At 42.9% G+C, this 23,045-nt stretch overlaps 1 protein-coding gene and 2 long non-coding RNA genes across 10 annotated transcripts in view; 1 reads left to right on the top strand and 2 right to left on the bottom strand.

Moving 5' to 3' along the window:
- Positions 1-23,045, top strand: part of Daam1 (dishevelled associated activator of morphogenesis 1) — a 167,160-nt gene that overhangs the window by 110,739 nt on the left and 33,376 nt on the right. For 7 of the 8 annotated variants that reach the window (XM_010611204.3, XM_010611205.3, XM_010611197.3 and 4 more), the window contains 13 exons: positions 3,377-3,471; positions 5,169-5,502; positions 6,550-6,660; positions 6,775-6,878; positions 8,055-8,121; positions 8,340-8,457; positions 8,870-9,008; positions 9,252-9,310; positions 12,536-12,723; positions 13,196-13,492; positions 13,796-13,903; positions 20,312-20,341; positions 21,332-21,438. In XM_010611204.3, coding sequence (XP_010609506.1) covers positions 3,377-3,471; positions 5,169-5,502; positions 6,550-6,660; positions 6,775-6,878; positions 8,055-8,121; positions 8,340-8,457; positions 8,870-9,008; positions 9,252-9,310; positions 12,536-12,723; positions 13,196-13,492; positions 13,796-13,903; positions 20,312-20,341; positions 21,332-21,438 — 1,757 coding nt within the window. The remainder of the gene's footprint in view (positions 1-3,376; positions 3,472-5,168; positions 5,503-6,549; positions 6,661-6,774; positions 6,879-8,054; positions 8,122-8,339; positions 8,458-8,869; positions 9,009-9,251; positions 9,311-12,535; positions 12,724-13,195; positions 13,493-13,795; positions 13,904-20,311; positions 20,342-21,331; positions 21,439-23,045) is intronic. The other variant, XM_010611201.3, reaches the window with a different exon arrangement.
- LOC104853292 lies at positions 1,808-6,823 on the bottom strand. The gene is made up of 3 exons (XR_777744.1): positions 6,762-6,823; positions 3,481-3,639; positions 1,808-2,032 (listed from the first exon to the last, which is right to left on the bottom strand). It is a non-coding gene; the product is annotated as an uncharacterized LOC104853292 (long non-coding RNA).
- LOC104853293 lies at positions 10,674-13,814 on the bottom strand. Its single transcript, XR_777746.2, has 4 exons — positions 13,743-13,814; positions 12,800-12,911; positions 12,426-12,558; positions 10,674-10,742 (listed from the first exon to the last, which is right to left on the bottom strand). It is a non-coding gene; the product is annotated as an uncharacterized LOC104853293 (long non-coding RNA).

Genomic DNA, 23,045 nt, shown 5'->3' on the forward strand with positions numbered 1-23,045 from the left:
TTTTTTTTGGTACTGGGGATTGAACTCGGGTCCTTGCGCTTGCAAGGCAGGCCACCGAACCGCTGAGCTAAATCCCCGGCCCATAATTTCCTGTATTCTTAAGTGGTCTGCATTTTAATATCTTCAGAACCTAATCTGAAGTCCTTTCCCAGGCATCAGAGGTTATTAAATTACATATGTGACTTTGCTGTCCTTTGTATGTCAAGCACCTCACAGAACTTTCTGATGTTCCTTTCTCGGCTGAGCCAGCATCTTTCCCAGGTCAAAGATAAAGGGCTCAAACTATCCATGAGCTAACGAGGCCTCAAAACTTCTGCTACTTAAAGGAACAAGCAGACTTAGAAGACCAGAAACGCTGTGTCACGTTTTCTCTTTCTCTCACCCTATCAGCCGCCACAGCCTTCCTGTTCATTTCTGGCTAATCTCACATCTGTGCTTGAGCATTCCTGACAATGCATAGCAGAAACCCCAAGACATGAGACTGGCAAGGCACAGTTCCTCTAAATGCTTTCCTGCCCCAGCAGCTAGATGCCTTGGCTGTCTGCTTGGGGACCTGTTGGAGAGGCAGTTGTCCACATTGTCGTCGTGTGTCCTCTGTAGCATCACTGGCAGCTACTGTGACTGAGTGTGCCTTATATGACTGTCAGTGTGACAGACACTTCACGTGTCCTTTTAAGTCCTTACCTTGTGCTGCCAGTGTTACTTATAGATTGAGAATCAGAGACCTTGTCCAAGGCCATCTAATTAGGAATTTAAACCTACCAGTATGACCCAAAGGCACCTTGCCCCTGCCTCTCACTAACTGGATCCTGAAAGAGGCCTGGAGGTCCTACTTATGCCCTCCTGCCACCACCAACCCCCAGGCTGCCTCTGTCTTGTTCTAGGGGTGGGGACAGGCATCTGGTTTCTGAAAGCCTCAAGTGTTTGATAAACTGTCCAGGTTGACAGCTGCCACACTTACTGCTCTGTGAAACGAGCTGTTTGTGGAACAAGTTCAGTTACCTAGGCCTGATAGCATGAGTGCTTGTTCTTTAAAGAACCCCTGAGTGATCTGTTGGCTTTTGAAGAGTAAAAAGTGGTACCATAAAGGACTGCAGCCGAACAGGTTGTGAAGGGCTTGGGCATTCCTTGTGTTTTGCTTTTCCGGGCTTTCTCAAAGCAGAGGATGGAAGAGTTCAGCATGTGTAGTGGGCTGGCTCATCACACCCACACCAAGGAAATGTTTCAGACTGGACTTTAGTTTTAGACTGCCAGGGGCCACCTTCACACATCTCCGCCCGTTCAGCGTCCCCCTGAGCAGCTTTGACAGGGAGGTCCTCCACCAGGGCACGCTCTGTCTCTGTGCAGTTCTCAAGTGAGTAGTTATTTAGGGAGAGTCCAGGCTGCCCTCACAAGACCTGTCCTGCCTATCGAGGGCACACGCTGTCTGGCTTGGAGCATATCTTCAGAAATGTAGGCATAGCGCCCTTACTAAAAGTTTCAAATTAAACCTTTCTAAACGTGAAGCATGAAAACTTGAGATTTCATAAAACTTTTGAGAATAATAAAAATTATTAGCATACCAGGCTCATCTATGAACCCTCACCTTTCCTGACCCAATAAATGCAATCTTAGATCTAAATCTAATTGTTTTATATTCAGAAAAGGTGTAACTTTACATGTGTCACATATCTTTCCAAGTCTGCTAGGGAAAGACAATCCTGTCCTCTCCGGAGTTGCTAATAAATAAGTAAACAAACAAAACCCACGCATTTTTATTTTGTATTAATGATCCACAATAAAATGGACAGTCTTTAATTTGGGGATAGTTTTGTGAGATAAAGTTTAGGAACAAGAGTAACATTCATAAAAGACTTGATTCTGAGCTGGAGACTGAAATGAGTTCAGCTGTGTCACTTAAGATTAAAAGTACTTGGCTAGATTTGTGCTGAATTTTCCAGGGGGTGGGTCTCAGAGAGTACAAGAGAGTTTCATTGGCTGTTTCTGCACGTAGCTTCTTCCCCCACTGTCCACTGGTGACAGCTGTCCATATCTATCGCCAGCAAGAGGACAGATTGAATAGAAACAATAGCAAGTTAAACAACCTCTCCAGAGTTTTATTTCAGTTGCCATACGTGACACTGTTGTATTCATGTGCCTTAGGCCTGCCCCTTTCATTATCCTGTTAACCTTCAGTTAATGCTGGTGCTGTTGGTTTAAAAGCCAGTCACTAAAGTCATGAAGCCCTTGATGATGACAAAGGGAGAGACGGGATCATTGAGACCCATAGATCAGTTAAGCTTCTCTTTTTCCATGTTGTCACCTCAGTTTCCCAGTCAAGTCTTTTATTGGAAATTGGTAACAGGTCAAAGAGGTGAGACTTGGCAAGCATGCCTTCAGAAAGGGACCAGTAACTACAAGGGTGGAGGTTTTTGGGACGCATCCTAGGGCTGCTTTAGTAGACTTGGTGTTCATCGAGAGACAGGAAGTGGGAAAGACTGTAAACCTTATTAGCATTCGTGACTTTATCGTGCATGTAAGTCTTGCCCCTACAACATCAGCATTGCCTGAAAATTGTTTACACATGCAGCATCTCAGACCTCATCCCTGATCACCAAATGAGGGCCCACAGCTTAACCAGGTCCCCAGGTGATTTCCGTACCCACATTACAGTCTGAGAAGCATTGAGCTAGCAGATCCCTGGGTAGTTTTAAAAACACAGTCTCGCAGACACTCCATATCCTGAAGTTAAAATATTTACTCTTGAAGAAGAATCCAGGTTTTTTTTGATACCAGAGATCGAACTTGGGACCTTATGCCTACCAGGCAGGTGGCAGAACCACTGAGCTAAATCCCTGGCAGACGTAGATGCTTCTTTAATATCAGGTCCAATTTAATTATTCCTTTAAAAATTATTTTGACATAATGAGATCCCTTTGGTCTCAGTAACACTTTTTGACTGAGAAATGATAAAATTGCTGCCCATTTCCTCTGGTTGATAGTGTGATAGTTTTAGCTTTAATTGCTAAAATGTTGGACTCAACTGCAGACCCCATCTTCTATCAAATAGTAGTAATATCCACATCAAGTGCAGTTATAGAATATCTATAGAAATACTCAGGTAACTTAATCTCTACAAAGATTTCTAGACATTTCCTTAAAGTATTATTTAAAATTTGAAAGACCTAACTTACAACAGAGACAAAAAAAAAAAAACCCACAAAATTATAGAGTTAGTGGTGGTGTTGCTCTACATTTTGATTGGTACTAAATTTTAATTATAGCTACATTGATTATTTTTGCTAAAATGATAGTAGCATATAATCTGTGGGCTTGTTTTATCTGTACAATGCTTAAGAAGTAGAATATAAAGAAATAACTTGTTTTCTTTGCATAGAGAAAATCTCTGCTGGCTTTAGAAAAAGAAGAAGAAGAAGAGAGAAGTAAAACCATAGAGAGTTTAAAGACAGCACTGAGGACAAAACCAATGAGGTACTTTACCCCTGGGCTACGCGTTCCTCTCCTCTCTGGTTTCCTTCCTCCCTCCTGCTGTCTGCAGTGTTCAGACTTCCAGGAAGCTTTAATGTAAAGTGTGCAATCATCGAGCATTTAATAAGTTGATTTTCTTCAGTTAACAGATAGCAGGCAATAACTAAGCAGCTAAAATAAAAAGGATAGAGAGAAGCAGTGTTGGCAGGAATGTGGGATGATTTGAATCTTCATTCATCGCTCTTGGGAAAGTAAAATGTTGTAGCCACTTTGGAAAAGCTAGGCAATTCCTTGGAGTATTAAGCGTTGCATTACCCTATAAACCAAGAACTCCGCTCCTAGATGTACACCAAAGGAAATGACGTGTTTGCTACCCCAAAAGAATGTGCACCAATGCTCATATCAACATTATTCAAAAGAGCCCCAAAGTAGAAGCAGCCCATATGCCCATCTGTTGCTGAATGGGTCAATGAAATGTGATACACCACACGTGGAATATTTTTGGCCATAATAAAAGAAGGGAGTACCGATACATGTCACAACATGGGATAGCCTTGAAAATGTTCTGCATAGTGACAGAAACCAGTCACAGATGACCAGATGTTGTATGATTATATGAAATGTGCGTAAGAGCCCAATCCATGAAGACAAAGTAGATTAGTATTTGCCAGGGATGGGGAAAAAGGAAAGGGAAAATGGTCTTTTGGAGATCATTAAAATACTCTAAAACTAGATAGTGTCAATGCTTGCACACCTCTTAAAATCTATTTTTAAAAACACTGAATTATATACTTTAAGTGCGTGAATTATATGGCATGAATTATATGACAATAAAACTACTATAAAAAATAAAAGATGGGCAGACCTTCTGGCAATAGTGATTCATTCCTGTCTGATAATCAGCTTTTCCCAGGTGCCTCCTCCACCTTCAGTTTCCCTTAAGCCTTCAAGATTTGGTGAGATGTTGGAGAGCTTACTGAGAGTTTCATTAGCACAGGTGCTATGAATGAAGCTGACTGGTTTAACTGGCTTGACTGTATCTGGGTCATGTGGGTGGGAGGAATGGCTCAGAAATAACAATTGCCTTTCTTCATTTGATAATGAAATGTAAACTGAGAAAAATTATTCATTACTGTACAGCTGAATGATACAGTATCATAACTAGATCAGTGTTTGTGTGTGTTCTGCATTCTCATATGGTAATGAGTGTAAAAGTCTAAATGATTAGGAAGCTTCTCAAGTCCTCAGATGAACAGATCATATGATCTCTGGACTTTTCAGAAGCTTTGACACACACATGAATTATCCTCATTGTTTGACTTTATAGTGTTACAAATATAGACAAAATTAATTTACAATAATAAAATACTGCATTGTTTTTTCTATTGGAATTCTGTGTAGCATATCATATAACAGAAGAGCTTTGCTGCCAAACCTTAGGGATATAGATAATCATGTTTGACAAGAAAATATCCTGGAGTTGAAGGATGCTCTTTGATTGATAGGGTGCTGGGGGCAATGGTCATCATACAAAGTACATGGGAACTGGGTGCTGTGATCACTCTGACCAGCAGATTAGTTTAACTATCTGGGAACCAAGTCTTCCTTCACCCCACTCCCACTCGCAGCCAGGCTTTCCTACTAAGGACTGTTGCAAACCCCCGAGGACCTGAAGTCTGATGCACTTTTCTTTATGGCAGGTTTGTCACTAGGTTCATTGACTTGGACGGCCTGTCGTGTATTCTCAACTTTCTGAAGACCATGGACTATGAGACCTCTGAGTCTCGAATACATACCTCTCTCATTGGATGTATAAAGGCGCTAATGAATAACTCTCAGGGCCGGGCTCATGTCCTGGCTCATTCCGAGAGTATTAATGTAATTGCTCAGAGTCTGAGCACTGAGAACATTAAAACAAAAGTGGCTGTGCTGGAAATCTTGGGCGCCGTGTGCCTGGTTCCTGGGGGTCACAAGAAGGTTCTACAGGCCATGCTGCACTACCAGAAGTACGCCAGCGAGAGGGCGCGCTTCCAGGTGGGTGTGCCCTGCCTCCTTCACACACCTTCTGTAGCTCTTCAGAAGTCTTCAGGAATAGTGTCTTTCCTGGCCCCTAGTGGGAGCATTGCTTGAGATTTCTTCTTGAGATTATTACTTACACTGTGACTTCAGGCCTTTCCTTCTTTTAGATTTAAGAGCCAGAAAATAGAATACACTTTGTATAGTTGCACAATCTGGAGCCTTAGACTTACTGAACTTGAAAATGTGGCCATGCACACTACATATTTTATAGCACGCATCTTTTGAATCCACTAAATGCAAATTTTATAGGTTGCCATTCTGGAGTTCACATCAATTTCAATAGTGAAATTATGTCATGGTTTTACTCAAATGTAAAAAGCAATCAGAGATGTTAGAGCAAAGTTTTTCATATATGTGTATATATGCACATATATAATGTAAGAATTTTGAAAGGACTTTCAGTATTCAGAATGGCCTTGGGTGCTCTGCCTCCTGCCTCACAAGCACAAGGACCGAGTTCTATCCCTGGTACCCCAACCCGGAAATGGCTTTGGGGCTGAGGGATTTAGCTCAGTGGTGCTGCCGCCTGCCTCACAAGTGCAAGGTCCCAAGTTCAATCCCAGATATCAAAAAGAAAAACAAAAACAAAAACAAAAAAAACTCAAATTTATGGGCCAGGGATTTAGCTCAGTGGTGCTGCCTCCTGCCTTCTAAGCACAAGGTTCTGAGTTTGATCTCTGGTACCCAAAAAGAAACCAGAATGGTATCCAGGTTTTCATGAGGGGTGGAGGGGGTGAAGGGAGGGCAGGGGAATGGGGGAAAAAATAAGAACCAAGATACATTATGTAAAGGTACAAGTTCCCAATGATGAATGTAACTGTATTGTGTACCTAAATTGTACCTATAAAAGAATTTGAGAGGGAAAAAAAGAATGGCTTTGTGTGGATTAATATAATTTTGACTAAATAGATGTTAACAGTAAACCTATAAGCATAGAAAAAAATTGTAAAATGATCACCAGGCTAATAATTATTCTGTCCTTTGTATTTGTGTCCTGGATAGACATTAATTAATGACTTAGACAAAAGCACCGGGCGGTATCGAGATGAAGTGAGTCTGAAGACTGCCATCATGTCCTTCATTAATGCAGTACTAAGCCAAGGTGCAGGAGTGGTAAGAACCTTCTGTACTACAATTTAACAAGTATACTGTTAAAAAACTTTTAAAATGTCATTATGATATAGTGCTAAAACCATAAATATGTATTTTATCACCCTTGCACTTCAGGAGAGTTTGGACTTCAGACTTCATCTTCGCTATGAATTTCTAATGTTAGGAATTCAACCTGTAATAGATAAATTAAGAGAACATGAGAATTCGACATTAGATAGGTAAGTCAGACTCTTACAATCTGAGATTCTTTATACTTGTTCCATGAGTATGGTGCAGTGCCAAACCATGAACTACTTGTGATTTGTTTGCCACACAAGGAACTTGCACCAGATTGTTGGCTCAGCTAATTAGGTTTTTATCATCAGACTTGGTCAACGAAGGCAGCAGTATACTATGTAGAGAACTTAATGTGGATTTTGGCATTAGACCTGAATTTATCTCCTAGCCTAGTCTTGCTTCTTTTTGTATATCCTAGTCAAGTTACACCTTCTTTCTGAACTTTACTGTTTTTATGCTTATAATAGATGGTGCAAAGGATGACACACTATAGTTATTTGCTTCCTCTTTGGAGAAAATTGATCATAAAACCCATGGAATACTAAAACCCTTAGTACCTTTGTAAACATTCTGCAAATGTTTATCTCAATTTCTTATTTGTTGTTTCTTGTTGGCAGTCGTTTTGCCCCTCCTAGAACAGCCACATTAGCTCTCAGGTCTTTCCTTCCATCACGCCTTCATTCACTCATCCACTGTGCTCTTCTTCTTCATGTCTGTCAAAAATACTGTTGTACATCTTAGTTCCTTGACTTCTAAAGATATTTCGCAGATGTCCGGATTACCCATTCCTTTGTTCCTTGCAGAGAGACCTTTCCCAACTATTGTGTCTATTCACTTTATTTTCCATTATTTTCTATTCCCTTTACCCTGGTATATTTGCCTTTGTAGACTGTTTCACAAGTGTGTAAAATACATAATGGGGCATAATAAATCTCTGAGTGAGGAATAAATATATCTGAATGAGTAATGAAAGATATGAACATTTCCTCAGTGATATTTAACAGCAAATCAAGTGTGGATGTATGGGTCTTTCTGCAGAGGGAGTCCATGAGAGGAATCTGGACTTGATAAGATCTGATTAACACATTAATTTAATATTATCTACGATATGCTATGCACACTAGGTTTCTAAATTTTTCTCTTATTATGATCTTACTTAACTGATAATATGTTTTTTTCTTTTAAAAAGAACATAATCACAAACAGTTGTTTTGCTTTACTTCTTTTAGAGCAGTCTCTCAAATTTAGGAAAGGCCATAGTGTTAATATCCTGAACCTATGTGCTTGTGCTTGTGCTTGTAGAATGTTACACCCTGGTTTTTTAAATTATCTTTCAGGCATTTAGATTTTTTTGAAATGCTCCGAAATGAAGATGAACTAGAATTTGCCAAGAGATTTGAACTGGTACGTATGCTTATGATTATTCTGGTTCGACTTATCGGCTCACAGAACTTGCCCCTTGAAATGATGCCGTGTGGTCCACATGGATCGGTGAACCTGTGATGAGAGTCAGAGCTCTGTTTTATTACCCAAGCGGCCAGATTAAAATCTGCCTTGGATTTACCTTCCTTATACTGAGGAGCTTGAATGTCTGTCTTAGATTCGTGTTTCCTATCAAACAGGTTCATATAGACACAAAGAGTGCGACGCAGATGTTCGAGCTAACCAGGAAGAGGCTGACGCACAGCGAAGCTTACCCTCACTTCATGTCCATCCTGCACCACTGCCTCCAGATGCCTTGTGAGTATCTGTGCCTTACCCAGGCGCGGCGCAGTGCGTAGATGTCACTGCGGGGCTGTCTCCTGAGTGTGCCAGTTAGAGGGGGTGGACATCAGGGATGTCAGCTTCGTGACAGCCCGTGTCTCCATGTAGTTTAAGGGGTGTTAAGAAATTCTCAAAATGAAGTAAAGTGCAATGGACTTCTATTTCAAAGTAAATATGTGCCTTACAGCGTTACATTTATAGAGAGGTAAAATGTATCTCTCAAATAATTGATCATCCCATGTTGAGATTCCCTAAGCTCTGGGAGGCATTGCTACAGGTAATACAAGCCTCACTCTGTCCCGTGGCTCTAAGGATGACCGCTGTTGAAAAATACTCATTTTGGTTTACAAGATCTTGATGACTTTCTCCACCGTTCGTTCCCTTTCAGACAAGAGGAGTGGCAACACCGTTCAGTACTGGCTACTACTAGATAGAATTATACAGCAAATAGTTATCCAGAGTGACAAAGGGCAGGACCCCGACTCCACACCTTTGGAGAACTTTAATATTAAAAATGTCGTGCGAATGTGAGTCTCTTCCTTTTCTGCTGCCTGTGAGATAATGATGAAATGTAGTTGACTGATTTTTATCCTGCTTCAGAGTAATAGCTGGGCGGGCTGACATGGCGGATGGGTCCAATATGCGCTATGTGGAGGAACGCATGCAATACACCTCCGTAACGTCTGGGTTTAAATGGGCCTCCAGCCTGCACTGAGGATTTCCTGTACAGTCGACTTTTTGTAATGAGTACTCTTTTAATTGTTACGTAGGTTGGTTAACGAAAATGAAGTTAAGCAGTGGAAAGAACAAGCGGAAAAAATGAGAAAAGGTAAATGATGAGGACTTGACAGGAGAGGTGTTGTGTCATCGGCTACTGGGGACACTCCCAAGAGAAGAGCGCACGTCAGTTAGCAGACATCCCCGCTCCCTGGAGCATTTGGAAATTTGCAGTGGTGTTTCTTGTGGCATCAAGTGGCCTTTGTTTTTCTGTCGTAAGCACATTTCACACTGGCTTTTTCTCAGTCCAGCTATTTTAGTTGGTGTGCAGATACCCAAAGCATTTATCCTTTTTTTTTTTTTTTTTGATACTGGGGATTGAACTTGGGTCCTTGAGCTTGCTAGGCAGGCAGTGCAGCCACTGAGCTATATCCTCGGCCCCTTTTATCCTTTTATTATAATCCTGTAAATGTTTTTGGAAAGTCTGTAATATTTACTGTTCAATTTTTCATTGATTTAAATTTGTTTTAACTACAAATCGTCCAAACCCTTCCCTTGTACCGTAACTACTTTTTGAAACACAATGGGGTTTAAGAAATATAATAAGGCATTCTAGGGTTTAGCTGAAATTCGAAGCAAGAAGCAGTGGCCACGTGGTTTCAGCAGCCCAGTTTTCTCCTTGACTTTAATTTGGCATGGATGGTAAAAGAGAAGTCGTGTGGAAAATCAGTGGCCTTTGCCGAGATGTGTGTTATAAGGCATGAACAAGCTTCTTTTAGAATTTGTATATATCTTTGATACTGTCATTCAGCATCAGTGACAGGACAGACTTTTGTTCTCACCGTGTCAGCCACTTGGAGACATGGATAGCTTTACTCTGCCTTCAGCGTACTGGCAAATTAAAGGCCCCTCTGTGAGATCAGTCATACGCCTAGCCACTTCTCTCTCACCATTCTGATTCACTGACTTCCTTTTCCTTGTCCAAGTTACTCAGTCGCAGCCAATGAAGTACAATAGCATGCACCCCAATATTGTGCTGAAAAGAATGTCTGAGAGATGTAGCATTTCCTTTTCTGTCATCATACGTATCCTTTGCCATTGAGCAGAAAAGCAGGGCCAGCACTGATAGCAGATAATACCGAGTGTGAAATACTCCTGGGTTAGTGCTCCTCCACACCTGCACATTTCTCTCAACTAAGTGAGACTGCATGCACATCTTGTAAATAATCCCGGGAAGTACTGTGGGGAGAGGAGAGACATGAACTAAAAGTCAGAGTAAAGAGTAAATGGCCAGTGAGTGGGTGACTTCTGGATGTACAGTATTCTAGAGCGTGGAGACCTGAGGCTGCAAGTTGAAAAGAGCACCAGAGAGGTCAGATTTGGAGTTGTTCGTCATTTATTTGGTAGATACTTCTGTGTGAAGCACCGTGCTGGGCTCTGGGTGTGAGTCTCAGCTCTTCCCTCACGGCTCACCTGGGAAGGCTGACCGCTGTCCTCTTTGCCTCCTTCAGTATTCCTGCAGCAGCGAGGATCAAACCTACTTCCTAGGGTTGTTTGTCAAATAGAAGGATGTCAGCATGGTGTCCATCACCTGCTACTGCACAATGAATAGCAGCAACTGTTAAAGGATTCAGGTGGTTGACGTGGATCTCAAAAGTCCAGGGAAAGAGCAGGGTGATTTACACATAGTCATGGGTAAAGCGTAAAAGAGGAGAAATTGTAGATAACATGAATTCTTTTCTAGAAGTTTTAGGTAGCCAAGTTACATTTAAGCAGGCATATGATAACATTTTAAAGAGCGGAGGCTGGGAAGAGGCAAGGGAATTCCATGGACCTGAAAGAGAAAATATTTGGGGGTGAATTCTCTGGCGCGTAGCACTCCCAGAAGTGTTAAAGCTTCGTGAATGGATGGTAAATAGATGTAATTTGTGGGAAGAGCGTTTAGGTTGGAGCTTCCCGGATTTGACATCAGGATCCTCTCCAAAGCCCTTCCCCCAACCTACAGACGGATTTTTTGGAGCAGGGTCCAGGGACTCCTGGAGTGTTGGCTCCTCGCGCCATTCAGAGGCACCGCCATATTTCGCGAAGGCTCGTGACCTGAGAGAGGAGGTAAATCTTAGTCTCACAGTTGTCCGTGAGGGACCAAAGATGTGGCCCAGTGGTGAAGCACTTGCTTAGCATGTGCCAGGCCTCAGATTTGATGTCTGCTACCAAAGGGAGAGACAGTGGAAAACGGGATGGTAATAAAAGACAGAAAATGGGATCTGAGGATTCGAGGGTTTTTTGGTATGGATCTGAAGAAATCAGACATCTGTGGAACGGTAGAAATGGTCTGGTTATCTCAACTCCAGGGATTTTAGTGGCTCGAACGCCTTGCTACAAATTCTACTTCTGGGGGACAGAAGGTCAGAGGCAACAAGAATTTAAAATGTGCTACCACATTCAGAAATCGATGCCAACCCTGTACAGCTTAGCCCCAGTGGGTTATATCTCTAGTGGACTTATTGATAGAAAGAGTAGGAATTGGGGCCAAATATTAGCAATAAAAATCTGCAGCCTAAACGTCATTATTCCTCTTTCCCAAAGGTCATCACTGCTGTCAGGAAGCTTTTTATTCACTGGCCATGTGAATGAGTATTATGCTAAGCTGGATGTCCTGTTCCGTTGTAGCAGGGCTGGGAAATCAGTAAAATCCCAGCTGAGAGCTACTATTTTTTTTTTCCATGTAACTGATTCTCATGTTCAACCAATACTACTGTCCTTAAGATATTTCATACCGAGATGATGACATTTTCTTTCACAAGTTTTACTGATCACTTAGCACAAGCCTGCAGGACTTCAGGTGGTCTCTGAAGGGGCATGGGGGTCAGCTCCTCCTCACAGTGCAAACTCTCCCTTCACCTGGATGCCAGCCAGCAAACCTTGATCATCCAAGCTTACCTTCTCCTTGTCCCATTTCTGATTTGTAACACAGGGTTTCTTTTATATTTATTTTCCCCTGTGTGGCTAAAGTGCCATTGCTCTGACAGAATTCTGAGGTAGCTGTCAAAAAAGGTATATCCCCTTCCACAAGAGGTGCTCAAACTTTTCATTCTTAGGGTCCCTTCTGATGCCTTTTACACAGTGTCATTAGCGAAGCTGTTCGCGGGCTCCCCCTCACCCCTCAGCATGAACGCTGTTCAGCCCCTGAATAGCTCTGTTCAGTGGGATACAGGAGTAATACTGACCTGACAGCCCCAAAGTCTCTGCCATCACCCTCAGTCAGTTTTCCTTCCTAGAGCAGCTGTTTTGGCTTGCAGAGCCTCCTGTTCTCATATCCCACTGTTCTTGTGTGTAGAGCACAACGAATTACAACAGAAACTGGAAAAGAAAGAGAGAGAATGTGATGCCAAGACGCAGGAGAAGGAAGAAATGATGCAGACCTTAAATAAAATGAAAGAGAAACTTGAGAAGGAGACGACTGAACATAAGCAGGTCAAGCAGCAAGTGGCAGACCTCATGGCCCAGCTCCATGAGCTCAGCAGGGTGAGTGAGGGCCTAGGCGGGCCCTCCCTTCACCACCACCACCCGCCCCCGCTCCAGGGCCCCTCACCCTTCTGACCTGGAAAGTCTGAAGGGTCCCACAGTCCCTCGCTCAAGCTTGCTCCCTCTGCCAGGGGGCACATTCACCAGTGAGGTGGCCTGGGGTGTCCCTTCTTGGCACCAGTCCTGTACTGAGAGCAGAGGAAATCCCATTAGCTTCGTCAGCAGTTTTGAGAAACCAAATGGTATGATGGCGGAGAAGGGAGAGAGATGTGAGTGCTTTTCAGTCAAGCACTCTGGTGTAGCATACAGAGGGCCAGCTCGACCAAGTGGAGGCCCTGAAGAAGCCGTCTGACTTAGCACCCCTCTGAACCCACATTCTCAGAAGTGTGGATTTCCCTGTAATTATGCTCAGAAGCACCCAGTGAATTATTTTCTTCCACTGATCTCTCGTTTTCTATTTTTATCTTCTCAGAGGGCTGTCTCTGCTTCAGTCCCAGGAGGACCCTCACCTGGAGCCCCAGGAGGACCCTTTCCTTCCTCCTTGCCTGGTTCCCTTCTTCCCCCACCGCCCTTGACTCTGCCAGGTGGAACACTCCCTCCTCCGCCTCCTCCCCTCCCTCCTGGAGGCCCTCCCCCTCCCCCAGGGCCTCCTCCCTTAGGGGGGATCATGCCACCTCCTGGGGCTCCAGTAGGCCTGGCCCTCAAGAAGAAAAACATTCCTCAGCCTGCAAATGCCCTCAAATCCTTCAACTGGTCCAAGCTGCCAGAGGTAAGCCCTTTCGAATTCTCCCACAGAGGGGTAGCATCAACAGCTCTGTCCTCGCTGAAAGGGACAAACCTCTGGCCACCAAAGAGTCTGTTTTCTAGCCTAGAAACTCAGGGTTTCTACCAGCTCAGGTACTTAAGTGATAAAGCCATGTTGTTAGAAATAAAGCCATGTTGTTTGAAACCAGCTTGTGTTAAGCATGCTGTAGGATAAACAACTTAGGATGGTAACACTTTTTAGAAAATAACCATACCTGTCCTTCTTGTATGTAATGATAAACCACAGAACCTGTTTTGATGTTTCTAGAACAAACTGGATGGAACAGTATGGTCTGACATTGATGATGCAAAAGTCTTCAAAATTCTAGATCTTGAAGACCTGGAAAGAACTTTCTCCGCCTACCAAAGACAGCAGGTAATAGCATGTGCTCTGTAGTTGCCAACATTAAAAAAAAAAAAAAAAGAATCACATTCTCATGCATGATTCCTGGGCCATCTGCCATAACCGCTGTGATAAGCATCTCAGTCCTGAGCTCCTTGGTCTACCCTGTGTGTCCCTGCAGAGCAGCATGGGGTGTGTGGACAGGTGTGTGCGAGCACCTGTGCTGTACGTGTGTTAGCTCCCGCTAGGAAGCTCTGTGACATGGCATGCGTTCAAGTCCTTGACTTAGTGGTATAAAGACTTCTGGATATTATCACTATGCTTAGTCACAATGGATCACCAGGAAGAAATACTAATAGGGGAATTGTATAACTGATCACCTTAGGGTATTTGTTTCTGAAACTATGAGTTTTTACAAAACAGTACATGCCACATAAAGACTACCAGAAGCAGAATTGTTTTTGAAATGGATGGAATCTTTAGAAATCTGGAGGTTGAATCAAGATGTATCATGTAAAGGTACAAGATCCCAATGATAAATGTCACTGTATTGCTTTAAATGTACCAATAAACTTAATGGAGGGGGGAGAAAGAAATCTGGGGGTTGGTAAATGACTAGAATATGGCAGCTACCTAGAACCTTAGACAAACTCTAAGACTCAGCAGTGAGGTTGCAGAGGCTGAACAGGTGTGCAGATGGCAGTGCTAACCCCAAGACCAGAAAAGTACTGAAAACCAAGCAAAGCTTTGGCCATGGTGGCAGGAGCATGGCCCTAGGTACTCGCTGGCTGCCCGTGTTGAGGAAACCAAGCAGGCAGCATCCTTCTGAGTCCTCACCACGTTCTCGTAATCTCCACTCCTCTGAGAGCTCTCAGCACAGCTCTTAGGATCACTCAGAAGAGGCCGTAGCCTCTTCTGGCCAGATACAGAGCCCTCCAGAAGAACAGAGGAAACAAAGCATTGAAGGAGTCAATCAGGGCCCTGGGAAACAGAAAACCAAATGAGGAGCCTGAAGAGGAAGATTCTTAAGGGAGACTGAAGGAGCAGAATGGCCAGGAGAGCGTACTGCGTCTCACACAGGAAGACGGGGCAGGGCAGCTCCAGGGGCTCTCTCCGAGTGGTACGGGAGGCCCTGAATCATGTCCGGGGTGCCCCACCCTCCGGCACGCACCACGTGTCCCACATCCCAGTCACCTCGCCTGACTTGTTTCCTGAGGAAGTCTCAGAAAAGAAATGCCAGTCCCCAAGAAAGAACAGGGGCCGAGGCGGGAAGAGAAACCAAAGCAAGGGGATTTTTATTTTAAACTTTCAGGATGACCTGTGATGCATCTGAATTAGGTTGGGAGGGTAGAATTTAACCAGAATATTCTGCCCTGAGAGAAGCCAATCTTCTCCCCAGTGCCTTTTGTGCTGGTTTAATAGCATGAAAATAAAGATAATCGCTTGCCATGGTGACATGAAGCCTGAAACAAGAGACTGTAGCTCGGCCCCTCCTTAAGTAAGGTGGCAGCTGTGCAGGGAGAAAAAGAAAACCAGACACCCGATCTTACAAAGGACAGACAAAGCGTACACTTCAAGTCTTCATCCTGCAGGTGCCAGGAAATTTCTTCATCCGGCCAGACTCATTCCTGATTGGATGTACCGTGTCTGTCCATCTCCCTGCACCCATCCCAAGTGGGGTCCCTGGCCTTCTGCAGGAAGTCACAGGGCATTTAGCCAGTTTCCTAGTAATTCAGGTACTCTTCTGACCTGGTTGTGTGTCCCATTGCTTTCCCACTCCAGTTTCAGTCGCTGATCCTCATCTATGCTGGTTGTCTTAGATGATGATTTGGGAGCTTAGAGAAGCCCATTAAAGGAAGCGAAAGCAGCAGTTAACTCCAAGTGATATTGTGCAAGTCTGAGCATGTGGGTTGTATTTGTTTTGAAGGCAGGTGGTTGAAAGACCAGAAGCTTCATCATTAACTGGCTTTCAGCAGAGGGTGCAGAAGGGTGCTGCCAAAACGCTCGGAGACAAATATGTGGACAGTTTTTCAGGAGCTGTTGGAGATGGGATTGCAGAAATCCAGCAGTCGGGCAACAGCCACCCAGCGAATAGCGCTGCCCAAGTAGTCAGTGGTCATTCCAGTCAGGAGAGGCCAGAGCATTTCAGGTGTACTTAACACTCAGTAGGCTGCTAAGGAGAAAGAGTTGTGACCATGTTTTCAGCAGTACTTTGAAGAAAAACTTCAGCACACCTGCCCAGCATAATTCAAGTATGTTTCCCTTTTAATATAAACCTTGGAGATGAGAAATTTTAAACCATAATGTATTTTCAAAATGAGGGCAGTTTGAACCACTGTATTGAATTTACTAAATGTTGAAAGCCAGAAAAATCAAAAGATACAGACATTCTCATTGGAATCTGTAGGGCAGAGTACAGCAAACAGTGCCTGTTGTCGAACGCCCCTCATCTCATGTTGGCAGCATCAAGGCCTACACATGTCCCTCAGTACTCAGTGCGCTATGTAATCGTCACTCCACTTGAACTGTTCTCTTTTCTGCTCCCAGATGAACACTGGGAGCCTGTATTTCCCAAGGTGTCTCCTTTCTCCTCCCTCCAGAGTGATGAAACTGGTCAAACTCTCTGGACTTCAGTCAGTTGTTTAGCGAAAGGGTACATGAATACCATTACCTGCAGGTGTTTTCAGAAATCACATCAGATTAATATAATTTAAATGAGGAAAGAGTGAATATCTGCCTCACGTGTGTGCAGATACAAACACACATACCTACATAAATACACACGTGTTTACACGTACACTTACACACCTGTAACACATGTATATTCCAGAAATGCCATTAAAGTCAGATATTTATATTATTTACTTTGTCTACAAAGTACTTTAAAGGACTCAAATACACTAAGCCGTGATGCAGGCCCACCAGGAAATTTACAGTATAAAAACAAAGGTGAAAAATGTGTAAGTCGTAATTTGGGCTAAGAGACAATGGTCAATATTAAGTATCCATTATATTTTTGATCTGAGTATGATATACACAATTCTCAATCTTCTCAATCTTAAAATTCAGTTCTCAAGAGCTCTTGTATTTTTTTGTTATTTAACACTCACCCCCAGCTCTTGGGGGGGGGGTTATTCCTGTGTTACAGATAATAAAAATAATGAATTCAGTCTCCCGATAGGTGACACGTTCAGGACTATGAAGCGGCAGAATTCTCAGCTTCTCTTTGTTCTCTGTCCATGGTTTTATTCGTTATGAACACCAGGGTTTTTAGAGGATCTTCTTTAAATCCAGTTTTAATAACATGACCACTCAAGGGGCCGGGGATTTAGCTCATTGATGCCACCACCTGCCTTGCGAGCGCAAGGTCCCGGGTTCAGTCCCCCAGAACCCAAAAAAATGAACATGAGCACTCATTCAGAATTTTCTTTTGGTGTATATATGAAAAGTGTGGAGAGCTGATTATGTAAGCTTATGTGCCACCTGAAATGGAATTTCATGGCATACCATAATTCCCCTGTTTGCATTCCAAAACTTCACTTGGAAGTCATTTTCTTGAATGCAGGAACCTTTTCCCCATTGAAACTACATCATACATGGTTTTTAAGTCAGCCACAAGAGATTTATTTTAATACATAATGTGAATGTAGCACATTGCATAGTAGTGTTGTTTCAGAAACAATTAAACAGTGTTAATGCCTGTTTTATGGGAATTTTCATCCTGCCCTGCTGTAAGTTTCACTCCTGCCTGTCCATGCAGTTAGTGACCCAGGCTGAGCTCACAGCCCTGCAGCTGCCCACAGGCAGTCCTAGCTCTGCAGCAGCGTGGTGCTAGTGCTTGGGCTCCTCCTCCTCCTTGCTCTGACCTGGAGGAGGGTTCTATGATCAGCACCTAGTGTAACATTCAAAGCCTTTGTGCTCCAGTTAAGGGAAGAGAAGATAGCTACTGTCCCCAGCTCCTGAATTCATCCGTTATTGCTAATATGTAGTATATAAGTCATTGTGGGGCACTCCTTTTGGGAACATTCAGTAGGATCTTTTTACACTAAAATCTTCAAAGCATTTTCCTTTTTTATCATCATCACAGTTGTCATTCTGAATCTGATTCACACACTGAAGAATTGAATTTACAGTATTCACTTCAACAATCTTAGTCCTTAGCCTCGGCACATGAAAGCAGAAAAAAAAATTGTGCATAGTTGCTTTCTTCAGACCAAAATGTAAGGCTGGATGTTCTATAAGTGGGCTCCGTGGTAAGTTCAGGGTTTTATATGAACAGTAGCATATGCATTTTTCTAGAAATGGATCTCCAGTTTTTATCAGATTTACCAAAGTATTTCAACCTCAAAAAGATGAGGAATCATTCCTACAAGTATTATATTATCTATGACATGTCGAGTCTTTGCTTCATTGCAGAACCCTGTTTGTAGCAGTCAATCCGCACTAGTTCCTGACGGTTCAAGTACCAGCTTCCTATTTATGCCCTAAACCCTAAGCCCTATACCAAAAGTCATTTGGGAAAATGGAGCATTCTGTTAGGTGGAGACATGCAAGTGATTCTGTCACATTTGACCCAAGCCAATTAGAAATATCTTGTTATATTTTCTTCTGATTTTTTTAGTTTTAAGGTTTCAAGAAGGTTAACTTGTTTCTTGAAATTGGACCTGGAAGCATTGTGATTTCAAACATGTCCTATCTAATGAAACTCATAAACTTTGTGGTTGTATTTATAATACGCTGATGAACAGATTGACTTTAAGTGAGTGAATCTTTAGGCTAGCAATGAATCAAGCTCTTCCATAGAATTCTTCACCTGCACCTCTGGACAGACAACCTATATTTCCTAGCTATTAACTATGGTACTTTGTGCTGCCAGTGGCTGTAAATGGGAGGTCTTGACTAGCCCTTCTGTAATTGAAAACTGAAAATAAAGTAATCGTGTCGTACAATCCCTTCTAAATTTTGAGCTCATAAGTATGTGACAGATACTATGTAAGATGCTTTACATACATCATCGCGATTATTTCCACAACTATAATCCCATTGTTAATACTTTTTTACAGATGTAGAAACAGCCCCAAGCCACATATCCTGTAAGTGAAGGCTGCCTGATTCTAAAGCTGGAGCCTTGTGCTAGAGTTCAGAAGTCATAGTTTCCTGACAGCAGGAACAAGATTTTCCGGAGAACTTCCTAACAGTTTCTTCTTTGAAGGCTAGATAATGAGAGCAGAATCTAAATTCAAGAAGTACCTTTCTCTTTAAGAGAGGAAAAAAAAATCAAGATGACCCCAAGGAGTTCATTTCACTGTAGGCTCTTCTGTCCTTGAAAGGAAATTACTTTTGCAGGAAGTCCTAAAGAGGGTTAGTGTGGATAGCTTGACAGTTATAATAGGGACAGAGGAAAACTGAGGTATCGGGGAAGAACAGTTTCTTGTGGTTATCAACTTCTTTTTAAAGTCCACACTAGAAAGGCAATCCTGTTTGGGTTGGCAAAGCAGGGGGAGTGCGCGTTCTGTTTCCCACTAGAAGAGGGTGTGGAACAGCTCACCTGTGTGAAATGGGCCTTGGCAGTGAGACCTGAAGGAATCTGCTGAGCACACACTGGTGGAGCGAGCTGCTGGCCCAAGCTGGGAGCGGGGCCATGTTGTGCACACCAAAGCTTTATTCGTTCCAGCATCACAAAGATACGCAACGAAAGCCGTCACGTTTTCGTAACGCATCAGTTGCTTCTTCCCTCTCCCTTCTTACCCCGAGTCTTTTCTAGAAATAATTTCAAGAAGAGGCGTGTGTGCTTGAGTAGCTACAGCAGTTTAGACAGGCCTCAGTGGGCGCAGACACCCAAGCCACTGATTGCTCTCAGTTCCCCGGTTTGTCTTTTGCGTTACACCTGCTGCAGCACTGTAGGCCGAGCTTGGCCCCTCTGGGGCTATCTGACTTGTCTTTTCTTAATTGTTTCTAATGATACCAGAAGATAGGTTGTTTCAAACAACAAAAAGAGCATGTTTTTCTGGTAGAACATAACAATGGGACGTTTTCTCCAGTGGTGAACTTGATACCCTTTTGTTTCAAGTAAAAAATCAACATTTTAAGTAAGTGGAGCCCACTGTTCTTTTGTTTTGTTTTGTTTCCAGAGGATTTGTTGCTTTATTCTAACTGGGTTCTTTCAGGGGTGTCCTAAGCTCTTTTCTAAACTTGATTTGCCACCATTGAAAACTGAACAGTAAATGTCATCTTTCTCTGCCCAATACGCTTCATACCGTGTGCCTCTTTGTCTCTGGCCAGACGCTCCTCATTAGCTCTCACTGGTGACTGTAAAGGTTAGGTTCATCTCAGACCCCGCGCCACTGATTGCCCTGACTGCTTTGACTCCCCCAGTTTGTTGCTGTGATTTCTGAACTGCATGTCTGGTTTGCCTTTTCCATGCCTCTGCCATGGCTGTAGGATTTCTTTGTGAACAATAACTCCAGGCAGGTAAGTGTGCTGCTACATATGATATGCCTTGCTTGATGCAACTCCTTAGCTCACTCTGAGAAAGTTGAATTTTCTGGATTATACTGTTGTTAATGTTAGTGTAATTCCACACTGGGTTTCAACTCTTAATGCAAGGTGTACAAATATGCCTGAAATCTCAGGACAAGACACATCACACGTTTTACCCCATGCTGCTGCACATTATAAATTCCATGTTGCTTTTGCTTTGAAACTATTATATAGTTCTATAATTGTTTAACTTACATTTGTAAAATGCCATAATCTATTGTACCTTGCTATTTATCAAGTTCGACTGTGTTTTGGCTTTGAACTCTTTATTGTAAGATCTCTAGTGTGCAGTTAAATATTTTAATACATTATTATTTTTTATGCTTGTTCCACTGTAATCATGGCTGGCCACCATCGCTCAGTACAGCAGCAGGATATACCAGTAGTGTTTGTTAATTTAGGTAACTGAACTCCGCCAGGGTAAGGAGAGGCACCATCTGGCCTCGGGAGCTTCCTGTTGCACATGAAGATGTTAGGACGTCTTCCTGCTCTGCTTTCTTGAGTGCACACAGTTCTAGGGTGAATGGCTGGGCAGCCATGGGGAGCCTCTGCTGAGTTTGATCTGTAGTGACGGACAGCTCTTCTCTCTGCCGTCCATAGGGATTTGGGGGACAAAAAGACTGCATTGCTCACTGATGATTTGTGCACGCTTAACACCTTCAGCTTGGAGCTTTGTTCTTCCAAATACTTGTTCAAATATGGGTGGTTGGTTTTTCTTCCTGGTATTTCTGTTTGCCAACTAGACAGTAGCCTTGGTTTCAATCTCGCCGCGTTGTTACACTCCCCGTCATACCGTCTCAGTGTGGCTTGTGTGCGCACGCACACGTACCTGTGTGAACAGACCCTGAAATGAGAGCATGTGTGTCTGAAGTCTGAATGTCACGGTTACACTTTGATGGATTTCTTTTGTGCTCTTTACAGAAAGAAGCAGATGCTGTTGATGACACACTGAGTTCCAAGCTGAAAGTCAAAGAGCTCTCGGTGATTGATGGCCGGAGAGCCCAGAACTGCAACATCCTTCTGTCCAGGTATGGTCGGTGTTGAGTCACCATTTCGAGTAGATCCGACTTCTCTGTTGTGTGGCCTGAGAACACATCTGTCACTTCATTTTAAAACCACCCTGCTGAGAGACAAATCTTTGGGTCCCTCGTGTTTGGGGTGAGGAGGACTATTGGTGCCTGCTTTCCCCAGTAGAATCTATCAGGGCTGGATGCCACCACTCACGGGGTTTGATTTTCACAGACTTCTTAATGTAACAGTAGAACACCCTCAGTCAGTGTTTTCTTCCCAAAAGGCCTATGAAATGGAGTTGCCTTTTATTTACACTTCTTGGCAGTAGAGCTATTTTAGTCTTTCAGTAATTGTCATAGAATCAGGACTCGTGTGGATGGTTCCTTGTTTTATTTTGCTTTCTACTATCATCTTTTTATATTTCAAGATGATAAGATTTCTTGATCTTTTGGGCTGTTTTATGGTTAAAAAGATGTAGATCTCAAACATCAGTGAAATGTTAATTTGGTTCAGCACTGTTCAGGAATCTTTCTCACAGCTTACGATCTATCACAGCCCTAAACTTGGAAAAAGGAGCCTGGAATCTGATTGCAGCTTCAGGCAATGTTTCTGGTTGTTGGGAGCGTTTCAAGTCGCTTTTCTGTATCTGATTTCTCTAAGGGGGACTTCCACATTAGACAAAGGTACCTAATGCTTACGAAGTGCAGATGCAAAGAATGCTACCAGGGCTTTAAAGCGAAGTGACACTCTGGAGGGAACATTGCATATGCAGTGAGCGGTTATAGGGCGACGCCTGTCTCTCATGGAGGGTGAAGAGGAGAAGTAGTGGACCTATTACTTAAGTGGTCTGAAACCGAGTCTCTTTTAATATAAAGAGCTGCCGCTTGGTTTTCAGTGTGGAAGCTTGATTGTTGGCAAGATATATATTACTTTAGGGAGCAAATGTTTCTTTTAGTGAAAGAGAAATTGAGCCTTAGTGAGATCCCTGAATGTTAATGCAACTTACAAGGTAACGTGAACCACCCTGTTCACACTTCATTTCTGCTCTAGCTGGAAGCTATGTAAGTGGTCAGGCTCTATTTTGTTCTGACTTTTGCTCCGTGAATCGTGTTTAGGTTAGAGAAATATCTGTCTGCCTTAGGAAGATGCAATAAGAAATAATTCAAAAGTCTTGTTTTTCTTTACAATGGATGATTTGTTTTGTTGACTTTTTTACCCATAACATTCATAACTGCAAAATTCAGTGAAGAGTTGGGAAAAGTTGTCTTTGCTCTTTGGATTGTTTTTGTTTTTGTTTTTTGTAAATCTGAGACTTTCTCCCTATACTTTGTGCCTTTTCAGTCCAGGCACCCACTTTAAAGCAACTGGACAAAGGGAGGTGTCACTGGATCTCTGTAGTGTCGGAGTGCTCCTGCAGTAAAATCTGTGGCCCGGCTCCTCGTACACAGATTATCCTCACTGCTCAGTGCCCGCCAGGGTAATTACACGCATGACAGATAAGGTTACAAGTGTTCCTGGCAAATTTCCTATTCTGTTATTGAAGGAATTATTTCATACCTGTGGTATGTGATTCCCTGTGCCCTCCAAAGTATCCGAGATAGCACCGGGAATTTAGCGCAGTGGT

This window comes from Fukomys damarensis, unplaced genomic scaffold (assembly GCF_012274545.1).
Source record: "Fukomys damarensis isolate Sample0158 unplaced genomic scaffold, DMR_v1.0_HiC HiC_scaffold_21, whole genome shotgun sequence".
In the NCBI taxonomy this organism is placed as follows: Eukaryota; Metazoa; Chordata; class Mammalia; order Rodentia; family Bathyergidae; genus Fukomys; species Fukomys damarensis.